General features: G+C 37.1%; 2 protein-coding genes across 6 annotated transcripts in view; one reads left to right on the top strand and one right to left on the bottom strand.

The window, feature by feature from the left end:
* Window positions 1-20,999, bottom strand: CEP76 (centrosomal protein 76). 2 transcript variants are annotated; one of them, XM_021683015.1, is made up of 12 exons: window positions 20,793-20,999; window positions 19,572-19,727; window positions 18,449-18,530; window positions 17,600-17,824; window positions 16,025-16,210; window positions 14,112-14,209; window positions 13,609-13,737; window positions 9,045-9,233; window positions 5,250-5,416; window positions 4,002-4,335; window positions 1,385-1,602; window positions 1-783 (listed from the first exon to the last, which is right to left on the bottom strand). In XM_021683015.1, the coding sequence occupies exons 1-12, from the start codon at window positions 20,853-20,855 to the stop codon at window positions 645-647; spliced, it is 1,986 nt and encodes a 661-aa protein (XP_021538690.1). In that variant the 5' UTR covers window positions 20,856-20,999; the 3' UTR covers window positions 1-644. The 2 variants fall into 2 exon arrangements, with proteins under 2 accessions (XP_021538690.1, XP_044776802.1); XM_044920867.1 differs by lacking the exon at window positions 17,600-17,824.
* The window catches only part of PSMG2 (proteasome assembly chaperone 2), a 22,360-nt gene continuing 17,418 nt past the window's right edge, over window positions 20,874-25,815 (top strand). For 2 of the 4 annotated variants that reach the window (XM_044920868.1, XM_021683012.2), the window contains exons 1-2: window positions 21,308-21,483; window positions 24,922-25,093. In XM_044920868.1, the coding sequence (XP_044776803.1) occupies window positions 21,427-21,483; window positions 24,922-25,093 (229 nt within the window). In that variant the 5' untranslated portion in view covers window positions 21,308-21,426. Of the gene's footprint in view, window positions 20,895-21,307; window positions 21,484-24,921; window positions 25,094-25,815 lie in introns of those variants that run through there. The other 2 variants (XM_021683013.2, XM_044920869.1) reach the window with 2 other exon arrangements.

Here is a 25,815-nt window from a genome sequence, read left to right as displayed (position 1 = left end):
TGCATCTAACTACCATATTTATAAATTATTTATGTACTTTTATGTGAGGTTTGTTTTATTAATATTTATGCTTTTCTGCTATTAGTTTTTCCTACTTTTGCATCAAAGTCTTCCCATAAATCCCTGGGAAGTCACAAATATCCCTATGGCCATGGGTAAACCTCAAAAGTGATAATTCATCAAAACGTATTTTCACCTATTTAATGAATAAATCTGTTGTGAGGTTAATTTTTCCTAATTTATATAAAATAATCCAATTAATCTATGAAAAATAATGATCATATTGATTTTACTATGACTCAAACCCTTAGACATAAATATCTCTGATTACCTGTTAATGTAAAGGAAACTGAGTAAATTTTGTATTTATATTTAAACTACTGAATACCTGTAAACAAAGTAGCATTTATTAAAATAAAATACACACTTAATTTATACTAAATTCCACTCAGATTTATACAAGTTTTTTATCCTTAATTTTTAAATACACACGATTTTTTTCAAACATTGTCAGGTATATACAAAAGTGAAATATGACATCCAAGCCAGAATGTGATTTTTAAAATAATAACCTCTATACAGCTAGTAATGTACAATATGTAAAATTCCAATAAAACAGGTACATTCTTATAGAAATGTTAGTCCTATAATACCGAGCGATATTTACAAGCAAACATGATCCAAACAGCACATGCAGATTCAGGGTAAGTAAACACTCGGACACGAACTGCCAGTCGCACCTGGTCTCCACGACAACAGATTATTTCTTCACAGAAAGGAGACCTATAGAAGAAAGAAAATTTATTCAATTAAGAAGTGAACTTAGGTTTTATTTCTAAGTAAGTCAGTATTTAAAATAATTTTTAAAAATCCTGTCTCTGCTACCAATAGCCCTGTGATTTTGGTTAACTTATTCAAATTATAGAATACTTCTTCAGTCTATTAATTTAAAAAATTACACTGGACAAGATCAGAAATCCTCAACTGAGACTGCACCAAAATCAATGGGAAAATTATCCCAACTACTAGAGCTACATTTCAGACCTAATGAATCACAATCTGTGGCAAGGAAAATAATAAATCATTATAAAAGTTCACCATGTGATTCTAAAGTCATTCCTAAATAACCAGACTAACCAGACTGCTAAAATTCCTAGGTTAACAGGGGTGCCTGGGTGGCTCAGTAGGTTGCACGTCTGACTCTTGATTTCAGCTCAGGTCATGATCCCAGAGTCGTGAGAACCAGCCCCGCATCGGGCTCCATGCTCAGCACAGTCTGCTTGTCCCCACTCTGCCCCCACCTTGAGCTCTCTCTCTCTCAAATAAATATCTTTAAATTCCTAAGCCAATAACAATATTTATGAATTCATAAATTCCACCTTACCGAAGACATGTGGCAAATGCACGCCTTGCATTTCTATATACAAAATGTATTGGGAACCCTTTAAATGTGTGACCATCAGGTACAGCTCTCCTTATGGCATCTTGAAATTCTTCATTGCCTGCAGATATACTTGTTGTACGTTCAAATTCATAAGAAGCCAAAGCTGGTGATAAGAGATAGGAAAGCTGGTCTTCCCAAACAGTAGTGAGACCAAGATCCTACAGCAATCAAAAGATGAAAAGGAAAGGTGAAATACACTAATGTTTTAAAAACCAATTATAAATGTTGGCTATTTTAATGTATGCCAAGAGATTTTTAAAACCTGTCATAACTTTTTAAACTTTCTATTAATTATAAGGACACATACAAATAAAGGAACTACAGGTATCTGGTTTTACTTCTTAGAGGAAAAAAACCAATAAACTTTCAATACAATGATGTCTGGGAAATCTCCAAAATTTATACTTCCTTAATATCCACTAGAAAAGACTACATGGAAGAGTCCTACTATGGAAAACACAGTGCCACTGAAATATGAAATCATATTTTATTTAACTTTAAAGAGTTTAGTAAGATTGAATCTGCTTAATTTGATTGCTCCAACACAAATTCAACTGTAGTAGGGGAGAAAAATCAACAAATGAATTGCATGTATAATTAAACTCAAATATTTATAAAATACACTAACTTTTAAACTGTAAAGAGATAAAAAGGTGAAAAAGACATGCTATAGGCCTTTAGGGAGCTTAAAACATGTTTCTAATGGAATGCTGAAGGCAATTATGATTTCATTTATAACATCAAATGAACTACAGATATCTAGACACATATTTTAAAAATATTGTTACAAACATAAAAAACTTAAATATTTTGATTATCATAATAGATCTCTACCATTTCCTGATTTTGTATTCAAGGTTTTTTTTTTTTTTTTTTTTTTTTTTTCGTTTTTCCCCAAAAAAAAAAACCTTTTTTTTTTGTTTTATTTGATCCCCGACCCTTTTTGTATTCAAGGTTTTAAGTGGTTCCAAGTAACCCCAAAGGTCTACGATCACCTTTTTACCCTGGCAAAAAGTAAATCTTACTTGCTGGTTTACAGGCACCATTAACTTAGTGATTAACACTAGTATCTAGCTCAGTTTTCTTCTCTATATAAATTCTTATAACGTAATAAAATACTGGTCTTGTTTGTAAACAATACCTAAGAAAATTAAAAGGCAGTATAAGTGATGGAAGGAAAGGGGCAGTAATGAGGGGCTTTCATTCCCAGCAGTGTAGTGAACTAGGTCCTTAAACAACCTATTGCTAATAAGACCAAACTACAAATGCCAGATTAAATATTTTCCAAAATATACTTTAAAATGCTTTGATGAGTTGGCAAGTGAGTACAGCAGATTTTAGAAGCCAAAATTAATAGTAATTGGGAGCCCAGAAAACATATTTGATAAATCAGTTTGCCTTTGATGGCCTCAAGGAACACGGAAAACTGGATTCACCAAAGGTGGGGAATCCAAAGAGGTGAATTAGAAATAAGTCTTCTGGGATTCTAGTCCTTTGATGGTTTTATGTGTTGCATATAACCTTTCCCACTCCAATTGTGCTCTTTTCACTCCTGACTGGTTTCTTTTCATGAACAAAAATTCTTAAAATATACTAATCTTTTTATGTTTGTCTTTTTTTTTTTTTTTAAGATTTTATTTATCTGACAGAGACAGACACAGAGAGAGAGGGAACACAAACAGGCGGAGTGGGAGAAGGAGAAGCAGGCTTCCCGCCGAGCAGGGAGCCCAACATGGGGCTCGATCCCAGGACCCTGGGATCATGACCTGAACCAAAGGTAGATGCTCAACGGCTGAGCCACCCAGGCACCCCTGTTTTTTATGTCTTCTTAATGTACAAAAGAATCTAAATGGCTAATAAGAGGTTTGATCTCATTAGTAATCAGAGAAATGCAAATTAAAGCTAAAATGAGGATATAATTTTATATCCAGCTAAATTAAGTGTGATAGGAAGAAATAAACAAAACCAACCTGGAAAAAAAATGGATATGAAAAAATATAACCCAATATTTTCAATGGGAATAATATGAATAAGTACTTCACAAAAAAAGAAATCCAAATTAGTGGTATTGAGCAAAAGTCTGAACTAGTCAACATTCTTCATTTCCAGAAGAAAGTAATAAATTCTTAAAGTATTAATGAATTTGGAAATTTTTGAGTCTTAGAAGCTAACTCTCATGACTTTCAAAACGTCAAGCTTTTTTTTTTTTTTTTAAAGATTTTATTTTATTTATTTGACAGAGAGAGACACAGCAAGAGAGGGAACACAAGCAGTGGGGAGTGAGAGAGGGAGAAGCAGGCTTCCCGCCGAGCAGGGAGCCCGACGCGGGGCTCGATCCCAGGACCCTGGGATCATGACCCGAGCCAAAGGCAGACACCTAATGACTGAGCCACCCAGGTGCCCCAAAACTTTAAGCTTCTTAAGGGCAGGAATTAAATTTGCTTTCCTCAGGGCTAGAACAGTGACTGGCACTATCCCACCTGCCCCCCCCCCAAATCATTAAATATATAAACAAATTAAAAAAATGCGCAAAACTACAAATCTCAGTGTTAATTACCTTCCTGTGTTCTGACACTAGCAGCCTTAGCTGCATTTCTATTTCATTACTTGTTACTGAAGCATCAATTGTGGATGCACACAGAGGGGGAAAGGGAGGAAGGGATGTTGTAGCTCCCGGAGCACAAACAGATTTGATTGCTTCTTCACTCATGGGTTTCCATTTGGATTCATCATTCAAATCAAATACACAGATTTCTACTGAGTCAGAGGGCTGACAATTTCCCAGGAACATCTGATGATTGAAAACACAACCAATTGTTCGATATGGGTACAATGGTTTGGGCTGTTCAGCAACTGGAGATTCATCAGGATTGGCAGGTTTGTGGATGTACCTAAAAAAAGTAAATCATCACTTTATATAATAAAAACTTAAAAATTAAGAAGGCAACACCTATTGAAAAAGATACTTAAGGCTATAACTATTTCCCAGGACTAGAGTTTAATACTTGTTTTTTCTTCTTATATTTCTACAATTTGATTACTCTACAGTAATTGTATGGCACACATTATGATATAAAAATCAACTTTATTCAACATGAAAATATATTCTATGTATAATCATTAAGATCAAAACCATTCATCTCAGGTAACACAATTAAAATAACTTAGCTACAACTAAATAGGTACAACTAATTAAAACGATTATCAACCAGGGGGAAATTCAGAAAACTGAGAAGATGGCCCAGGGCCGCATCTTTAGGAACTCCAACATTTACAGATAAGATGAAGGAGAAGTGAGAACAGCCAGAAAGGATAATGAAAACTGAAAGACAGAGCTATGGGAGAAGCTAAGGAAAGAGATGGTCCCAGGAAAGAGGGAGGAGCACGCAACTCTTTCAAAATCTGATGGCAGTCAAAAGAACTAAGAAAAGTATACAGTGAATTTACCAATGTGGAGTTAGTGACATCAGATTTTCAGAAGAAATCATGATTTACAACCTGAACTTACTTTTAGGCTTGAGGAAGAACATCAGAAAAAGCATATGCCAATTACACAAAATTAAAAATAAATCATTTATTTTTTACCAATATTATTTTACCAATATTTTTACCAATATTTTAGATGTACCAATTTTCTTCAAATTTAATATTTTAATTGAAGTAATGTTTTACATAGTTATCAAAAAGGCTCTAATAATGAAAATTATCAGGATGTGCCTTTGAATACCATCAATATAAACAAAGAACCTATAATCTCAAACATTTACATCTTCATTTTAATATCCTTGTAACATAGTTGACAAACCTGTGCCCTGTTAAACTCTCCCAAAAAGTGATAGTCCCATCAGTTCCACAGGTCATAACCCACGCGTGAGGTACTCCTTTTGCCTTAGTCCCAACACAGACAAAGGCTTCTAATCCATATCCAAGAAGAAGGCTGCATAGAAGGTTAGCATGATCTTCACAGTCACCCTAGAAAATGAAATGAATTAAGTATTTATTCCTTCAGTTTCCTCATTAAATATCCAATAAAAAATTATAATTAAAAAGCAGTATTAATTTTTTCATTTTTTCAAGTTTTTTTTTTTATTTTTAAGTAATCTCTAAACCCAACATGGGACTCAAACTCACAACCCTGAGATGGGGAGTCACTTGCTTCACCGACTGAGCCAGCTAGGCACCCCTAGATTTTTTTTTTTTAAAGATTTTATTTATTTACTTAAAAGAGAGCAAGAGAGAGAGAGAAAGAGAGAGGAAAGAGGGAGAGGAAGCAGACTCCTCACCCAGCAGGGAGCCCGACATGGGGCTTGATTCCAGGACCCTGAGATCATGACCTGAGCCGAAGGTGACTGAGCCACCCAGATGCCCCTAATTTTTTCTTTTAATCATTAGTCTAGTGGTAATAAGCTGAAGCAATTGGGGACAGGGGTAAGAATACACTAATTTTAGAAGAACCTAAATTATTTTACAAAGTCAGTGCTCACAAATCTGATAGTCATAACATATATACTTTAAAAGGGGACATTCCGGGGTGCCTGGGTGGTTCAGGCATTAAGCGTCTGCCTTCAGCTCAGGTCATGATCCCAGGGTCCTGGGATCAAGCCCCGCATCGGGGTCCCTGCTCTGTGGGAAGCCTGCTTCTCCCTCTCTCACTCCCCCTGCTGTGTTCCCTCTCTCACTGTGTCTCTGTCAAATAAATAAATAAAATCTTAAATAAATAAATAAATAAAATCTTTAATAAATAAATAAATAAAAGGGGACATTCGGATTCAAAAGTTTATAAAAAATTTATATAACATAGAAAGAAAAGTAGCAAGATTTTAAAGATGAATAGCTGAAGAGCTAAAGGACATGAACAGACAAGATGACAAATGATACATCAAGAAATGCAAATACATGGGAAAATACTCAAAACAATGAGTTACAATATCTGTATGTGATCATTTTAAGGCAATACATACCAGGAAAAATGACTGAAAGAAGAAAATGTCAACAATGGCTATAATTATGGAAGGTTATATATCATTTTCCCTTCTATTTTTTAAAGTTTCTTTGATAATATTATTTTCACAACTTAAAAATATTATGAAAGCTACAAAAACAAAATATCTGATAATCTATAAAAAATAAAAATATTAAAACAGGCTACAATTACATGAAGATATGTATTTAAGTGCAGGACTAAAGGTTCTGCATAATACATAAAATTTTAAGTTCAGTGTTAGCCTGAGGGGTGATTTCTTTCCCCTTAAATTTTGTATTAGTGGCTCTATACTGCTGTTTTTTGATTAAATATACTAGAACCAATAACATTTTAAAATGTCAAATTTGACTTTTGAAAAATATCCAACCTTCTAGACACAGTAATTTCTATACTGAGATTTTATACTAAAAATTTTCAAAAGAAAAATAATAATACTCCCAAAGATATTCAATGAAAATATTCACTCACAAAGATATCAAAATATTAGAAGCTACTGTAGCCAAAAGAAACAGTTCCTACAATGGCAAAAGTTAAGTAGATTTTGTATATCAACTAAAGAAAACTTTATACTTATGCAAACATGAAAAGATGGCGATCATAAAAATTGTAGCAACTACTACATGGGAAAATGTCCATAGCGTAATGTTAAAGTATAAAGCAGGACACAAAACTTTATTTATATCTCAATTATAATTATGGAAAAATAATATATACACAGAGAAACACGAAAATATAAAAAAAGAGATGAAAAACTGGCAATAGAATCATGGGAGAAATTGCACCCGTACTGCTGTAATGCTCTTGTTCGTGCAAGAATAACTTTTTCAGTAATTGCAAGCTTCTGGGGCGTCTGGGTGGCTCAGTTTAAGTGGCTGCCTTCTGCTCAGGTCATGATCCCAGTAATCAAGCCCTGTGTTGGGCTCCCTGCTCAGGGGGGAGTATGCCTCTCCCTCTCCCGCTGACTCTCTCCGCTACTTGTACTGTCGCTCGCTCTCTTTCTCTCTGAATAAATTTTTCTAAAAATTTTTTTAAATTAATAATTTCAAGATTCTAATTTAAGATGTGCTTTCTCTTTAAACAAACTCAGGTAAACAAAATAATGAATCAAAGGGGTGATTATTTGCTTTAGGAAAGAATGATTTACATAATGACTTTAAATATGTACCATTCCTGCTATATTTGAAATAAAAAAGCTTAAATCCAAACACACAACTTTTGGGAACCACAACTTGAGAATAAATCAAAGTAATTTACTGATAATGTTTAACTGTTTTCTTTTTTTTTTTTAAGAAAGAAATAGTGTGGGGGCGCCTGGGTGGCTCAGTCGTTAAGCGTCTGCCTTCGGCTCAGGTCACGATCCCAGGATCCTGGGATTGAGCCCCGCATCGGGCTCCCTGCTCTGTGGGAAGCCTGTTTCTCCCTCTCCTACTCCCCCTGCTTGTGTTCCCTCTCTCGCTGTGTCTCTCTCTGCCAAATAAATAAAATCTTAAAAAAAAAAAAATGAAAAAAGAAAGAGAGAGTGCGGGAGGTGGGGAGAAGCAGAGTGGAAGGAAGAGAGAAGAGAATCTTAAGTAAACTCCATGCTGAGCACAGAGCCTGACTTGGGGCTCAACTCCACTATCCTGAGATCATGACCTGGGCCAAAATCAAGAGTAAGATGTGTAACTGACTGAGCCACCCAGGAGCCCCTTCAATTGTTTTTTTTTTAAGATTATTTATTTATTTGAGAGAGAGAGAGAGAGAGCATGCAAGAGAGAGAAAGCATGAGCAGCGTGAGGGGCAGAGGGAGAAACAGACTCCCCGCTGAGCAGGGAGCCCAACGCAGGGCTCAATCCCAGGACCCCAGGATCATGACCTGAGCCCAAGGCGGACACTTAACTGACTGAGCCACCCAGGCGCCCCCCCCACCAATTGTTTTTAAGATAAAATCTTCCTAACAAATCAATCTCTAAGCTAAATAGGCTCTTCTGTATAAGCTTTGCCTTGTGAATGAACTCATACTACTTATAAAACCTCAGATAAAAATTATTGCAAAACAAATAATAAAAAAATTAATTTTTTTCTATTTCAGAACTGAAATGCTAAAGATAGTCTTGTTTTCATATTATCAACATTTTTAGAACACAGATTAAAAATATCACATAATCTATAAAATTCATTTATTGAAATCAGTTAATATCAAAAATGTACAAATTCTTAAATACATACTTACACTTGAAACTAAAGAAAATACCATGCAATCCAAGATTTTCTTCCATATTCATCTTGTACTGCCATTTTCTTTTAAAAAAAATGTATCATCTAAATAGATTTTAAAACATGAATAGTAATAGAAAGACCATGATTCTGGTCCCAGCACGTCTCTAATTCACTGTTTAATTTACCTCTATATCTTGATTTCTGACACGATAGTACTTGTCTCCACCTCACAAAAATCATATTATGCTAATAAGAAACTACACAAGAAAATAAAGATGCTAAGTTTTTTATGTATTAAAAACAAAAGATTGTGACTAGTTCAAATTGATAATTCACCTACTTTTCTGTTTTCAAATGCAATCAATTCACAGTAACTATGATGTACTGCTTTTTAATTCTATTACATGTGTAGAATACCTTGTTTCTACAGAGAAAGGCCAGCAGAGTGCACCACTGTTCCTGTTTACCTCCTCCTCCAATAACAGGGGCTCTTTCATAACCAAGGACATTAACAAATCTTGCTGCCTGCCTTGGAGTATCCAGAAGCCTCCCAGCTCGAAGTGGTTTAATATAGGAACAAACTGGTCTATTTATCCCATTTTCATCCTGGGGGAAGAGGGAAAAAACATCAACTGTAAGGATAGATTAATCATTCCCAATTTTACAACTTTTTCTTAGAATATATTAATGTGGGACAAGATAATTCTGGATAACACTTATTGAGTGCTTACCCTGCATCCAGCACTGGGTAACTAAGTGCTACGCATACAATTTATCTTTTAATCTTAACATCTCTTACTGTTTTCATTTCATAAATGAAGAAACTGAAGCTACAGGTATTATGCAACAGAGCTGGGATTCAAACCCTCAGCTGTCTCCAAAACTTGTGACAATAAGAACTTGAACTACCATGATTCAGCAATCTCACTCCTGGATATGTATCTGAAGCAACTGAAATCAGTATCTCAAAGAGTATCTGTGCATCCATGCTCACTGCAGCATTACTCACAATAGTCAAGATGTGGAAATAAGTAAAATGTCCTTTAATGGATGAATGAGTAAAGAAAATGTGGTATTACATATACAATAGAATATTAATCAGCTATAAAACAGGAGATCCTGCCATTCATCACAACACGGATGAATCTGAAGAGTATTATGCCAAGTGAAATAAGCCAGACAGAGAAAAACAAATCCTGTATGGTGTCACTACATGTGAAATCTTTTTTTAAAAAAAAAAAGGCTGATTTCAGAGAAATAGGAAATAGAATGGCAGCTGCCAGGGGTTGGGGAGAAGGAGGAATAGGGAAGATGTACGTCAAGGGGTACAAATTTTCAGTTATAAGAAGAGTAAGTTCTGAGGATCTAATCTACAGCATGGTGACTAGTTAATACAGTAAACTTGAAAGTTGCTGAGAGTAGACCTTAAGCATCCTCACCACATGAGAAAGAGGTAACTATGTGGGGTGATGGATGTGTTCATCATCTTAATTTTGGTAGTCATCCCACAAAGTATATGTATATCAAATTATGTTGTACACCTTAAATATATACAATTATATTTGTTAATTACTCCTCAATAAAATTAGGGAAAAAAAAGAACTCTCTGAACACAGAATAGGCAGGTATTTGGGGGATGGAGAGGGGATCTAAGCCAAAGTATTCTTTAATATTATCGTACAGAACTTAATACTGTATATCCAAACAGAATAACTTTTCTGATTTACTGATCCAACAAGTTATCAGAGCTCATTTTTAGTTTGTCTCCATTACACTTGGAAGGTTAACAAGGACTTGTTAACCAAGTGAACTGAAAGCAGACTTTTAAAAATCATTTAAGGAAAACATCTTACATTTTCAAAATAGGATATATCCTAGCATTTGAGCTAAATAACTACAGGGCATACAAAAGTCTCTGATGACTGTCCACCGCTGGGCTTTTTGAGTTAATATTACCAAAGCCCACATTTCTCTTACATTCATGGTTACTGAGATGACAAAGTCAAAGGATTACTTTCTATTCAAAATTCAAAGACAATTTAACACTCTCTATCATGGCAAGGCTCCTGAGAAACAAGGCCTAACTCAGCCAACAGAAAAATAACTGTTTCAATTATCAGAACCACTGATGTTTTTCTATACCACAAAACATCACCTCTCCACTATAATCCCATACCTTAGCAAGAAAAAATAAACAAACCTATTATTTACATTTAATTATAGTGAGAAAGATCATGAATTTTTTTATATAGAGCAAAGTATTATTATGATTTGACTCATAACTATGGTTCTCAACTCTAAAAGGCACTGATTTTTTTCCGTCCTCTCCCACCCCACTGTTACCTCCCTGGCTCAAACACATCCATGGTGGCCTCTTACTTTCCATCTCCCCCATGCTATCTTGGGAATCAGAAATAGAGATAGAACAAAGGGATCAGCTAGGAAAAAGCTCAAATAGAATGAAGAACCAAAGACAATTAAGGAAACTAAGGAACAGAGACAGAAAGAGAGGAAATTTAAGTGAAGGGTGTTTCAAGGCACTCATAAAAACAGAAAACCATGATTCTAATTTTGGAGGGAAGTAGAAAACTATTATTTCGATTTCTTTTACATTAACTCTGTTATTTATTTATTTATTTATTTATTTGACAGAGACACAGCGAGAGATGGAACACAAGCAGGGGGAGTGGGAAAGGGAGTGGGAAAGGGCTTCCTGTGGAGCAGGGAGCCCAATGCGGGGCAGGGAGCACAATGCGGGGGCTTGATCCCAGGACCCTGGGATTGAGCCCCACATTGGGCTCCTGGCTCAGCGAGGAGCCTGCTTCTCCCTCTCCCTCTGCCTCTCTCCCTGCTCATGCTCTCTATCTCTGTGTCTCAAATGAATAAATAAAATCTTAAAAAAAAAAAAACAACTTAATGGCCTTAAAGATCAATTTCTATAACTTACTTTAAAATTTCTTACACTAGAAAATTTAAAGGCTATCATTAAGTGAATTACTATTGTACTATAGCAAAACAAGCAAGTGAGGAAGAAAAAGTACAATAGATTATTAAGTATAACAACTCCGATGATTCTACAGATGTTTGGTTAGGATAAAGGTAATTAACTGAGTTCCTGAGTGGGCCATTTAGTCCTATTCTTACAACTCCACCAACAGAGAGGAAAGGAATGAGTACCTAAAAAGTGGATGCATGTGCCCTAAATCAATCATCAATAGTAGCATCTGAGAATACAAGATATACATTATATGTTTCATTACAGCAATATTTCTCATATTATCTATAATATATCCCCATAAACGAAATGTCTTAAAAATTTTGGTACTTTAGCTTCTAAACCTGCACTGTCCATTAAGAATGCCACTAATCCTATGTGGCTTTTTAAATAAAATTAAATAGAATTCAAAATTCAGTTCTTTACTGCCACATTCTGCATGCTTAATAGTTCAATGGCTATCATACTGGACAGCACAGAGAACATTTCCATCACTGCAGGAAGATAGTGCTGCTGTAAACTATTTTCTCTTGTGCCTAGAAGCACTGGAAATTCATTTCAGACCATGTATAATAACTTTTTGGTTTAAAATTAGTTTTGATTAGACTGACTGCCTTAAATAAATGTTATTGTTCCTTAACTTCATCTAGTCAAATATAGAACGCAGCAGCAAAAGACACTTTTGGGGAACTGAAGTAAGATAAACATTTTTACACTCTCTATTTATCCAGAGGTGGTCCAGTCAAACCAAAAAAGCACTAGTTGAAACTGTAACTTAACGGAGTCTCCATGACTAAGCTGCTGTTTGATATCAGGAAAAATTCTTTACTCTTCTCTTTTATACTGTTTTTTATAAAAAGTGGTAAGGCCTGGCCAATTGACAATCTCATATGGTTACCATGAGACTAAGTGACCTTATGTGGTTCAAATCTTCTTACAATGAATTCTAAGAGATGGGAACTTGTTCAAGTAGTATTTCCTAAAAATGATCCCTGTTCCGATTTGCGTAACTGCATCATCCTCTTTCTCCTCCTCTTTCATTTGCCATTTCTCTGATTCACTTCCTCACCCACCCATTCTTCTCTGGTCCCAGATTCCACATGGCAATGCATAACCTCACCTCAGACTAAATAGACAGCAGGGAGCCAGTTATATTTTGACTGGTTTCTCTTTGCCCCATCCTGACATCAATGCTACCTGTCTGCCCAGTCAAACAATGCATAGACAATGCTCCTGGAAAGTGAGAAGCTGTTTCCCTCATTTCCACCACTAGTCAACAAGGCTCTCCCACTTTTAAGCTCCTCATCTAGAAACTGAACTACTCTTAGCCCATCCTACTACGCAGGGTAAAACTAGACAAATGCACAGGATCTGAGACGTATTAGTCAAAATAATACCACACTATAACTCTTAAAAAAGCATCTACATAAGGTTGAATGAATATAAAATATGTGCATTGTTCCTCAGAAGTTACAAAATATATGATCTAATCATATATTTTATTATATGATTATATGTTGAGAAAAAATAGGCTTAGGATACAGGAAAATAGAAGCAGAGACACAGAACTGAAATGCTGCAGTTAAATATTACTGGTCACTGGTTCAGAGATTTTGGCTATATGGAATTATTATATAGCTATATGGATTATTTACATTATCAACTGCAAAGTATCTTAGTATTTAATCATTTAGTACTAAATATCACTCTCCAAATTAAACAAAGTGGGTCTTCATCTATTTAAACCAAATATATTCAAAAAGGGTTTAAAAAGAATAACTGAAAATGAAAAGCAAAATAAAACAAAGACTGTGTTATGTCACCTACTCAGTGAAAGAGTATTGTAAAATCATACTCGATTTTTACAAATAAAGTTTCATTTGTCTGGTATAAATACATTTTACAAATTCATCTTAATTGAAATTTACATATACAACAGTAAATCTCAAATATAGGTGTGAACCTTTTCTAATGCAATTTACAAACCTGTGCAAAAATCTTAACCAGCCGTGAGTTGTGTGAAGGTCGAATTTGCAAATATTCTCTCCACCACTGCTTTGCATATACAAGAAATAATCGTTCTTTCTCTGCAGTTTTCTGACGTTCCAAAGCAAGCTAGAAATTTAAAAAAATACTTCCTTCAATTTCTGTTTTTTCTCCTTACATACTCTAAAATATGTAACAATTCAGCACTCTTCTCTCCATCTCTACCACCATCCTAACATAAGATATCATCTCTACCATCTATCTCTAAGAGCCTCCTGACTGACTTCCCTGTATCTACACCCCACCCCATAATCTCGTCTCCATATAACGGTTAGTGATCTCTTCTCACAAGACAAACATTTTTAAATAAATCATATTGTCATTCTTTTGCTTAAAACTAGGAAGTGATAATTTTCTAAAAAGAAAGTACTTTCTAGGATCAACAGGTAAATACACCATTATGAAAACAAATACACAAAGAAGAGAAATTCAGAATTATTTACCTGTGTGTTCACTACTTCTTGAGATAATGTTTGATTGAGTGGTGGGTACATCTCAAGTTTTATATTTAAAATTCCCACAGAAACTTTTGATTCTGTGCCTATAAATTTAAATAAATATTTAGAACTTCAGAGGTTTCCATACTATGTATATTTAGTCAACCAAAGTCTAACCAAAATAATTAAAGAATTTTGTGCTTTACCTCTTACATGAAATACAGATAATATTCAACATCGTCTTTAATATTCATATTAAAAACGAACCAAATCAAATTAGTTTCTAATGAAGACCTTTATCTAATTATAAAGAGATTACCTATTTTCTGAGTTTGCTTATCACGTTTTAAGGGGCTGTTTGGATATACAGGATTTGGTATTCTTAATTTTTATCTTCATTAATTGTATGCCAACCAGATTTACATCAAAAACAAAGTAAAGCAACAGTTAACATCTCATTCTCAGAAAATATTTATACTTTATCATATATAGTAATTCCTATGTATCCTTTCCTATATATATTTTTTTAATCCCTTCCCATTTTTCACATCACATGTGAGTACAAATTTTCAATCCATTACTGGCTTTAAAGAATCAGAAAACAAATATACTTTTTTTGTTGTTGTTACCAGAACTATTTACTATTTCTCTGGTGAATCAGAATATACTTGTTTCTTGGTCACTACTATGATAACCATGTTAGGACTGTATCTGAAGACAAATAATGGGTATCTTTTGAAAATAAATATCCCACATAAAACTTTTTCCCCCTACTTTCTATTTAAGGAAAAACACATTCCAGGTCTGACTTATCAGAATCTAAAGTCCTAAAGCTATACTGTCCACTGGCCAGGTTAGACTATGCAACTTAGTTTCAATACCAAAGTAATTCCTCTACATGTTATGCATAAAATATTGGTAGGTCTTATTTTATTAGCAAATATGTATTACACATCAGATAGTATGCAAGAGTCCAAGGAGACAATGGTGAATAAGATAGGCACCATCTCTGTCCTCAAAGAGTACTATTCACAGATATTTGAGCAAGTTAGTCAATGAGCAAGTTAGTACCTCTTTGAGTCCCATGTTCACACAAGTAAAAGGATGGAAGAATATCAACTCCATAACCTGTAAGAACCCTTGCTGCAGGAAGACACTGGTACTAATGGGGATGCACTGTACACTGGAGTGTGCTGGAATAGAGGGTTTTTACATATGCATGTGTGTGAAGAATCTTAATTTTCTTTACAGTCTTATATACAATCAAATAAATTTGAAAAAAGAAAGACAGCAAGGGACGCCTAGGTGGCTCAGTCGGTTAAGCATCTGGAATCAAGCCCCACATCAGCCTCCCTGCTCAGTGGAGAGCCTGCTTCTCCCTTGCCCTCTGCTGCTCCCCCTGCTTGGGCACGCTCTCTCTCTCTCTCTGTCAAATAAATAAAATGTTAAAAAAAGAAAGAAAGAAAGAGCAAGCAAGCCCCATAAAAAATTTTTTCCTTAAGACAAGGTCAGATTGACTGTGAAGTTCTATACTTATAACATGCTTCATGACATTTCCCAAGACTATAATACTACAGTCCAACTATAATTCTAATGAAATCCTTTTTTTAAGTATTTTTTTAAAAGATTTTATTTTAGAGAGAGGGGGGCGGAAAACACACACAAGTGCAGGCGAGAAGGGCAGAGGGAAAGGGAGAAGGAGTCTTAAGCAGACTCCATGCTGAGTGCAGAGCCTGATGCGGGACTTGGATCTCACAACCCTGAGATCAATACCTGGGCGGAAACCAAGAGTCGGGCGCCCCCTAACAAAATTCTTTTTACATGTTTCCTTCTTGGTTTACAAAGGTATTCAGAAAACATAAAATGTATTTACAAACAAGCTGTCGCTATAAAAAGGTAACAGTGATTAATCATCATACCTACACCCATAAGTTCCACAGTAAGACTGGTCATTCCATTTTCTGAGCCCAAAACTGATCGCCATTCGAGAAAATAGGATGCTACCAAAGTAGTCTCACCAAATATGTCTGTTTTGATTAGCACCATATGAACTGGATCACTTATTGATAACATTGTTGTTGAATCAGCCATTCGAGTTCCATCACCTGGCAACATAAACCAAATGTACCACATTACATATTCTGTTAGTCCAACCTAAAAATACTTTTATTAGAAAGGATACTAATAATAAACTTACATAAAACCAAATAAAATAATCTGGTAATGCCTCAAAAAGCATGCAACAAATTACATTATAAAAAAAAGGACAATCCTGGGGCACCCTGGGTGGCTCTGTTGGTTAAGTGTCTGCCTTTGGCTCAGGTCATGATCTCAGGGGCCTGGGATCGAGCTCCACATCAGGCTCCCTGCTCAGCAGAGGGTCTGCTCCTCCCCCTCCCCGCCCCTTGGGCTCGCTCATGCTCTCTCAAATTAATTAATTCTTTTTTTTTTTTTTAAACAGCCCTATTAGGGCAACATTTTTTTTTTTTAAAGATTTTATTTACTTATTTGAGAGAGAGAATGAGAGAGAGAGAGCATGAGAGGGGGGAGGGTCAGAGGGAGAAGCAGACTCCCTGCCGAGCAGGGAGCCCGATGCGGGACTCGATCCCGTGACTCCAGGATCATGACCTGAGCCGAAGGCAGTCGCCCAACCAACTGAGCCACCCAGGCGCCCAGGGCAACATTTTTCACTGGGGGCAAAAAAAATTTTTCGTACTATATTAACCATCTTAGCAATCTAAAATTCTGAAGGTATAATTCTATAACTTTGTTAAGTTTACAAATGTAAAGATTTCTATATTGAAATAACATACAAAATACATAATAGAAATAATGCAAAACAATGATGGGAATCAAGAATATAATTTTAAAGTTATAAAAATGAGAGTTACAGATGTCCATCCTAATTTTTATTTTTGAAAGTTACATTAACATCATAAATCTAGCTATCTTTCATAAATGAGGATTATGTCTCATTCTCCACTATATCCGCAGCACTTGCCTACCATAGCATAATGCACCTAACAGGCATTTACTGTTTGACTGATTGATTTGAGAGAGAGTGCGCAAGCGCACGCACAAGTGGGAGGGGGAGAGGGAGAGAGAATCTCAAGCAGACTTTGTGCTTAACGCAGAGACTGATGCAGGGCTCAATCCCACAACCCTTAGATCATGACTTGAGCCAAAATCAAGAGTCAGATGCTTAATCAACTGTGCCACCCAGCCCCCCACCATATGCATTTAAATGTTTACTACTAACGAAGCAACCATTAAGACAATAAAAAATAATCTTCAGGGAAAATTAATAAGCAGAAAATAAAGCAAGAAGGTGGAAGTCATTTATATAAAAAAAAAGCAGTGGAGAAAATAAAAGCAAAGTAGGAAGATTCATTCATTATAAATCTCTCCTTATAGCAAAAGTTGTTATGGTTGTTCTACAATAAAACCTAACAAAGATTTACTCAGTTAAGTGACAAATTATCATTGCTCCTTACCTAAGCTTTCTCTGTGTACTTCAAGTAAAAAGCCATCATGAAAATCTGGTTCACAGGCACATGGAACAGGTTTAGAACGAAAACGTTGGTTTCGAAAATGTAAACATAAAGTAAAGGTTGAACAAACTTGTCCTGGTAAAGGCTCAGGTTCTTGTAGATGTTCCAAGAAAGCTTTTCCACCCAAAACCTGAAGGTAAAGATACCTCCGTGTTGGATCAATATTAGCTGTAAAGTGTAGCAATATATATGAGGAAACTGCCAAATAACTTAAGGAATGTGATCAAGACAATAGAAAATAATAACAACAGAAATAAAACCAAAGACTAAATAAAGAAAAAGAGTAACAAATTTACTCTATACCAGTACCATTTACAACCAGGGAAGAAAACATACATAATAAGGTATCTTTATCTGAGTTTATATTCTGGCTACTTTTTCCCAGCTAGAAAGGAGTCAGAACCAAGGTTTAAGAAACCTTTACTTTTTGGTTGCTTATCCAACACTCCTTCACCTCCACAAACCAACTCAGACAAATATAAACGCAGCAAGTGTACTTGTTAGGTAATTACCATTAAAAAAAGCAAGGCTGTATAAAGTTTGTAAAATATACTATTAAAACATGAGAAACAGGTGATCCTGTTTTTGCTTCCACTCTGTGATACATTAAATCGTCTGACATACATACTTCATGCAAAACAGAATCTAAGTTTTTTGGATGATTAATCACAAAAATGATAAGTACTTCACTCGAGAAAGGAAAAATGTTTTCTATCAAATACCAAACATTACAGCATATCAATATGTAATACTGTGCAAAACAAAATCAATGTTAAAAAGAAATACACATACTTTTTTTTAACAACGTTGAATGTCTATCAGTAAAACAAACAGGTTGTTTTGGAGAGGAAGGTAGCTCTTGATCAACACTATCCTAAAAAGGCAGGGAAAAAAAAATGACAACAAATTAGAAAACAAAAATTATAGTTAAGCAAGGAAATGTCAACAATGGGACTAAGAAGTAAATAAAAGTAGATAGGATAAAGCCCCCTCAAGGAAACTCTTATTTTCTCAGTACAATTAAAATAATGAAAAGCCTGCAAAAAAAGATGATGCAACTGGTCACGCCTCAAGTCTAATAAGGAATTTAACTGTCTTCAATGTCCACAGAATGCAAAAAAACCAAATCCTTAATACCTTAAACAAGGTTAAACTTTTTCTAAACCTAATATGACATTTGACTTATGATTCTACCATGAACTGATTTTAATAAGGGAATGACATTCACACAGTAGAAGCTGTTATTGGGTCAATTTTTAAACAAATGGGTTTATAAACTTCAAAAAACAAAAAAGGAGGCTGTATTAAAATACTTACTCCCTGGTGTATTATGCAGTCCATCCAATTTTTACATTATATTACCCAGGTATTATTAGGTCACAGTTTCTCATTATTGCCTCATTTTCAAAAGAAGGCCTACTTACTAATTTGTGCACTGAGGCTCTCATCCCACTACTGACCTATTTGTATAAAGAGATTTGAAGGTTCTTACACAATTATTTTCTTAAAGAAATTGGTAATTTGTTAATCATAGAGAATGGATTTCCAAAAGAATGTGTTTATTTAAAAAATATGCCTAATCTAAAAAAATTATAGAATACTAGTGGAAAGAAACTAGGTTATGGTGAACTAATTTAACTGAAATAAGTACACTCACAGAACTAGAGAATGCCAACAGAAAATTCTCATTTTAGAGAGAAAAATATAGTATGTAACTCCAATCTCTTTGATACATTATCCTACTTGCTACAATAAAGAGTAGAGTTAGCTTATACTTGAAGTAAGGGTATTACTAGACAAAAATGGTCTTGTTTTAAAGTGATTTTACGAAAAAGAGGCCCCAAATATGGACCCTATAAGCAGCATTAAGCATAGGAACATACTCTCAAAATTTTTCCCCTAAAAGATTACTCACAGTAACAAAATTAAGTTCTTTCATCACATCATCAATGATTCCCCGACGTCTAAGGGCTTTGATCAAATCTTCTGTTGATAACTGTTGTTGATCCGGTGCCAATTCTTCCCGTATTGTCTCAGCAAGGATTTCTCTTATTCTGCCATGGACATCCATCTATGTAGAAAACTCGCATTACAATTTACATTTATGAAGCCATCAAACATTGCCAATTAACTAATTTCTTTCCAAAACACCCAAAGGAAAAAAATGGGAGAGTGGATAGACAAAATTCAGGAGGGCTTCTCAAGCTAATAGTAAACGTAAAATTGTTACTAGAATTCAATGAGAATAAAGATAAGATTTTTTAAAAGAAAAAAATTTTAGGATGAATTTCTTTTTTTAGTACAAACTCTAGAAATAATTTCTACTGGTTATCTACTACCTTTGTTACCATTTCCCCACAAATAACGCTCAACAAAAACAGACCTTTTGGAAGAGAGTGTAGTATAATCAAGAGAACACAGACCTGGAGTAGGAGATCAGAGTACGAATTTCAGCCTTCAACTTATTAGATGCGACCCTGAGTCAACCTTTTTACCCTTTATGAATCTGGAAAAAATAGTGCCCTATGAAGATTACTGTGAGGCTTCGGTAAAAGATGCTAAACACTTACCACAGAGCCTGGCATACAAGTGTACAATAAACGGTAGCTTTTATTACTTCAGCTTACTGCATTCAGCTGAGGACGTTAACAATGTTCTTGCGCTCCGAAGTATCACAAACACTTTCATTACAAGACCTTTAGTAACTTCCCTTTCATGACTTCTTTAAAAATTGCTGATTTGGTTCAACTTCAAAGATACTAGTTTCACCCCTAACGTAATTCTAATTCCTGAACTCTGAATATACACCTGCTCCAAACACAACTTGTACCGGATCTGATACCCAGTAACCGCAGGATGAACGCTTTATCTTCACAGCCGTGCTATCACTCTGCCGCGTTCTGCCACCTCAAACTCTCACTAGTACTTGCCAGCATTGTTCTCTTTCACCGAGGCTAGAAAGCGGCCCCGGCTGCAGACCCAGAGCCCGCCCAGCCCGCGCTCTGCGCCCCAGAGCCTGCGCTCGCGTCCCGGCAAACAGACGCCGCCGTCGACTGGGCCTCGGGGCGCCAGGCTGGGCGCTCCGCACCGAAGGAGGCCGGAGGGGCCCGTGTTGCCCGGCGCCCGCGGCCCTCACCTTGCTCAGCTGCTGGTGGATGAGCTGCTTCAGCTCCGAGGCTTTCTCCGGAGGCAGCGACATGCTGGGGCCGGCGTCTCACCGCGCTTCTCCCCGCTTCGGGTACGCCCCGGCCAGCCCCGGAAAGCCAGTCGCCGCTGAGCAGAGCCGGCGCGACCGACTGGCCTCACGCAGCTCCCGGGGGGCGCGACGCCGCGTCAGGGCCGGGGCTGGGCGGGAGCCGAGGCAGCTGCGGCGCTCAACTGTTGCTTTCAAACGGCGCGGACTACCAGGGCTCGGGCTGCCCCCCTCCCTGCCTGACCACCTCCGCCTGCCGCTCCCTTCCCTGGGGGTCCCCATCCCGCGAGCTCAGCGCTCCCCATCTGCCTGCCCTGCCAGGGTCTCCGCAGGCACTGCCCGCCCTCATCTTTCCCCGGTCGCGGGCCCTTTCCGCCCTGCGGACCGGCAGATAGCTGGACGGGCCCTTCAGGACCCCACGCCGAGCAGCACGACGGGCCCCGCCCCGCCCCGCCCCCGTCGCTAGCGGCTCGGGGGACCCCGTCGCGGCGCGGCGCGGCGCTCGCGGTCTCGCCTTGGCGACGTCTTCGTTTCTCCCAGGCCCGCGCTCGCCCCGTTTTCCCACTTCTGTGCGACCATGTTCGTTCCCTGTGGAGAGTCGGTCCCCGACCTCACGGGCTACACTTTCCTAATGGTGAGTCCCCGCTGTCGCGAGCTCCGCGTGCACGGCTTGGGGTGCTTCCTCTCGGGAGGCTCCCCGGTGGCCGCTACCGCCAGTCGAGGTGTTTCAACGGGCCTGGGACAGAGGACGGTACTCGCTTCTGCTTCAGGTTTTCAGCCTGCACCGAAGACAGGTTGTCGCTAGATGCGGCGCTTCAGATAGAATCTGTTGGCGCTCTCACCGAACGTTTCTGAGACTAGAGTTTGTAGTCTGCGTTGAATGTACAACGTAGTGTGTGTGGTAATTACAGGTAACGTTGTACATAGGTTGTAGGGGCCATTTTTTTTTTTTAATTATTATATCCTAGAGAATTTTTCTTCAACTAGTATCAGAGCCAGTCTTAAGCTGGCAAGACTCTCATTAACTAGAAAACTGCAGGTAAGGTCATAAAAGTAATCTTAGCCAGTAGCTAACACACGGTTTTATTGCTCCTAAAATTGCCCATATTCAGTCACTGTTTCAATAAACATTCTGTACTGTAAAAATATTAAAATAAGACTAGGTCCTTGTCCTCAAGAAGTGTGCAGTCTAGTTGGAAACACACATAAACCAGTAAGGGCAATAAATGCTAGGATAGCACTTTGAAAAGGGTACTGAAGAATCCTAGGGCTTACTGGGAGAGGGAGGGACGTAAGGACCTGTTAAAGCTTTATGTGTGGAATCGGGGGGGGAAAAAAACCCCTCATAGATACAGAGAACAGATTGGTGGTTGCCAGAGGAGGGTGAGGATGAGGGCTGCTTGAAATGAAATAGATGAAGGCAGTTAAAAGGTACAAATCTCCAGTTATAAATAAGTCCTGGTGTATTGTACAGCATGGTGACTATAATAAACAATATTGTGTATTTGAAATTTGCTAAGAGAGTAGATCTTAAAAGTTCTCATTACAAGAGAAATTTGTAACTGTGGTTGATTGATGTTAAATAAACTTATTGTGATAATCTTTTCACAATATATACACATATCAAATTGTGTTATCTACCTAATACTAATACAATGTTATATGTCAGTTATCTCAGTTTTTTAAATGATGGTAATCACCTTGGGGCAATTCTCACCTTAACGATGCATGCAAGAAATATGAATGAATGTTAAAATTAGTGTGTGATAATGTACTGAAGGAAATTTTATATAATTTCAAAGCATCTCCCTGAAAAATATTTGTTAATCACAAAAGGGAAAGGTATCCTTGCAGGAGTTGAAACATGTATGTACCACATATTCCCGTGTTTACTTTGCGGGGGAGACTTGACATAAGAATGAGGCAAAATTGAGTCCCTGATGTCAGGAGGTTATCTTAGGACAAGGAAAAGGGGCTGTGGGCATGCTCTGAGAGCTAGTACAACCTGGATGGGGTCGTAGGCTCGTTCTTGTTAAGGTAAGGAATTCAGGGCCTTGCTTGTTCATAGGCTGCAGCCATATCAGTTGACCTTGAGTCCAGCCTTATGCAGAAACAGCTAGTAAGATACTTGGCAGAAGAAAAAAAAGAGAAAGATTCATAGGGAAAATAATGTCCAAAAGATTATTGGTGGTAACCTTGACAGTTACCAGTGAGTGGTGAAGGGAGGGAAGCCATATTGGAGTGGTTGAATAAATGGAAGAAGGGATGGAGACATGTATATGTATGTGTTTGTTTATCAATTCAGAGATAAAGTTCCTACTTACGTTGTAGTAGACAACTAGCGAATTTTGTCTATGGAGAGACACCAAGAAGTGAGGTGGTAGCTAGGGGAGTATGTGGGAACAAGGGAGGGTATTTTAGCAGAGTGCGGGACGGGGGTGGGGTGAGAGGGTGGGGGTATTTTAGAAGGAAAGATTACAGCATGTATATATGATGATGGGAAGAATCCAATAGTGAGGAAAAGGTGGATGATACAGGAGAGTGAGGGTCTAAAGTAGCAAAATCCTTGAGAAGAGGAAAGGGAATTACAAGAGATAACCAGAAGGTTAGTAGATGAGAGCAATGAGAAGTGGGGGACCACCCTAAGAGACCCAGAAAAATAAGATGGTGGGGGGATGCAGTTGCTAGAAGAATGCAAAGGAAGAGCTACATTACAGAGATACTTTGAAAGTAGAATCAATGAAAATTAGACATGTATTAGATGTGGTTTGTAAGAGAAAAGGAAGAAGTTTCTTGGGTGGGTTAGGTAATCAGATGAGCAAGTGTTGCTCTTTTCTAAAATGCAAAATGTGAGGACAAGTTTAGGCAGAAGTTTAGTTTTGTACATGTTGAATATGCATTGCCTATGAGATAACCATGTGGACATATCCATTAGGATCTGAAGTTCAGATAAATGTTTTGGGCTATAGATAGAGATTTGACAATGGGACTCTTTGAAGTCGTGGGGATAAATATGCGTGTGTGTTTAATGTGAAAAGAAACTGACTCCAACCTTTAGGCACTAACAAAGCAAATGGAAGGATGACCCAAGAGGACTTTACACTTGCTTTCCCACTGCTTGAAGTGTTCTTTTCCCTGGTCTTTGTGTGACTGTCTTCCTTACGTCTTTCAGGTCTATGATTAACTGGTCAGTTATAGTCATTGTTTTCATGATCACCCTATTTAAAATTGCAACCAACCACATACGTATACACACTCTCACTTAACTTTTCTCCATAGCACTTAACACTGTATACAGGCATACCTCAAAGATATTGGGGGTTTGGTTCCAAACCACAGCAATAGAGTGAATATTGCAATAAAGCAAGTCAGATGAATTTTTTGGTTTCCCAGTGCATGTGAAAGTTATGTTTATACTGTAGTCTATTAAGTTTGCAATAGTATTATGTTTAAAAAGGCAGTGCGCATACCTTAATTTTAAGATTTTATTGCTGGAGAATGCTGACCATCATCTGAGCTTTTAGTGAGTCATAATCATTGATTGCAGATCAATTGATAACAAATATAATAATGAAAAAGTTTGAAATATTGAGAGATTTACCAAAATGTAACAGACGCAAAGTGAGCAAATGCTGTGGGAAAAATGGTGCTGATAGACTTCCTTGAGGCAGGGTTGCCACAAACCTTCAATTTGTAAAAAACACATTCTCTGTGAAGTTCAATAAAGTGAAGCATGCCTGCATTTCACTATTTTATTACATTAAATTACTCCCTCGCTAGAATGGAAGCTCCACAAGGGCAGGAACTTGCGTCGGTTTGTCTTGCTGCGTTCCTAGTGCTAGAGCAATGATCGACATGTAGTAGGTGTTCCATCAGTGTTAAATCAGTCGTCTCAAAAGTAGAGGAAGCCCCTGCTGACACCTCAGTTGCAGCTAATGAGTCTCTATCCAGCTATGATGTACCTGAGCATAACCATCCAAAAGTAGTCCCGTGATTATTGTCTTCTGTCTAAACTTTTAAAAGTGCTGCTAATTTTGATGATTTAATGAACATATATTTTTTATTGTTTCAGCCAGCAGTATCTGTTGGAAATGTTGGCCAGCTTGCAATGGATTTGATTATTTCTACACTAAATATGTGTAAGATTGGTTACTTCTATACCGATTGTCTTGTGCCGATGGTTGGAAACAATCCATATGCAACTGCAGAAGAAAATTCAACAGAACTCAGTATAAATGCTGAAAGTATGTAAGACTTAAGCCTGTTTTATTCTGTTATAAGGAAGAGTTGTTTTAAATTAGAAGTAGATTCTACAGATACTGTTTTATGGCAAACATGTACTTAGTGCCAGCTTTGTGCAGAATTTATGACCTAGTCACGTCCTGTTCTCTTACATCTGGTTTTAGTTCTTAGCCTTTTCTAAATGGCAACTCCTATGATGACTGTACTTCTTTAACTAGAATTTGAGGTTTCCTTTTTTTTTTTAACATAAGGTGTTTTTTTTTCCTTCTTTTATCCTCAGTTTTAATTTCTGTTCTTTCTGGCAAGTATAAGCATCACTAATACCAAGGAAAAGGGAAAAGAATTCCACCGGGTTCAGTCCTCTATGTTTAACATGCGCTACTCATCCTTTCATATTATTATAGAATCCATAATAACGTAATAGCAATAAGGCTTAGAGAGATAGAGTTGCCTAATACTACTAGTAGGTGTAGGCTATTCCCATGCCATAAATCATAGTTCCTCATTAGGCCATCAAGCTTGATTAATTGGGGAATACAGTTGACATTGCACTGACCACTGTGTTTATAATGTGTACTACCCTGAGCTAGTAGGGGAAAGCTATTGATCATGAGGCACAGGAGTATCCACTTGCTTTGATGGCAAGCTGCTCTGCTAGCTGCTCAGTTTTCTGTTTTCCATTTTAAGGTGAAAGCCACAGGTGGTAGAGTAGCACGAAAGACCG

The sequence above is a fragment of the Neomonachus schauinslandi genome, chromosome 14 (genome assembly GCF_002201575.2).
Source record: "Neomonachus schauinslandi chromosome 14, ASM220157v2, whole genome shotgun sequence".
NCBI classification, from domain to species: domain Eukaryota; kingdom Metazoa; phylum Chordata; class Mammalia; order Carnivora; family Phocidae; genus Neomonachus; species Neomonachus schauinslandi.
Note: the sequence above shows the minus strand (reverse complement) of the source record. Positions and strands in the feature narration are given on the sequence as shown.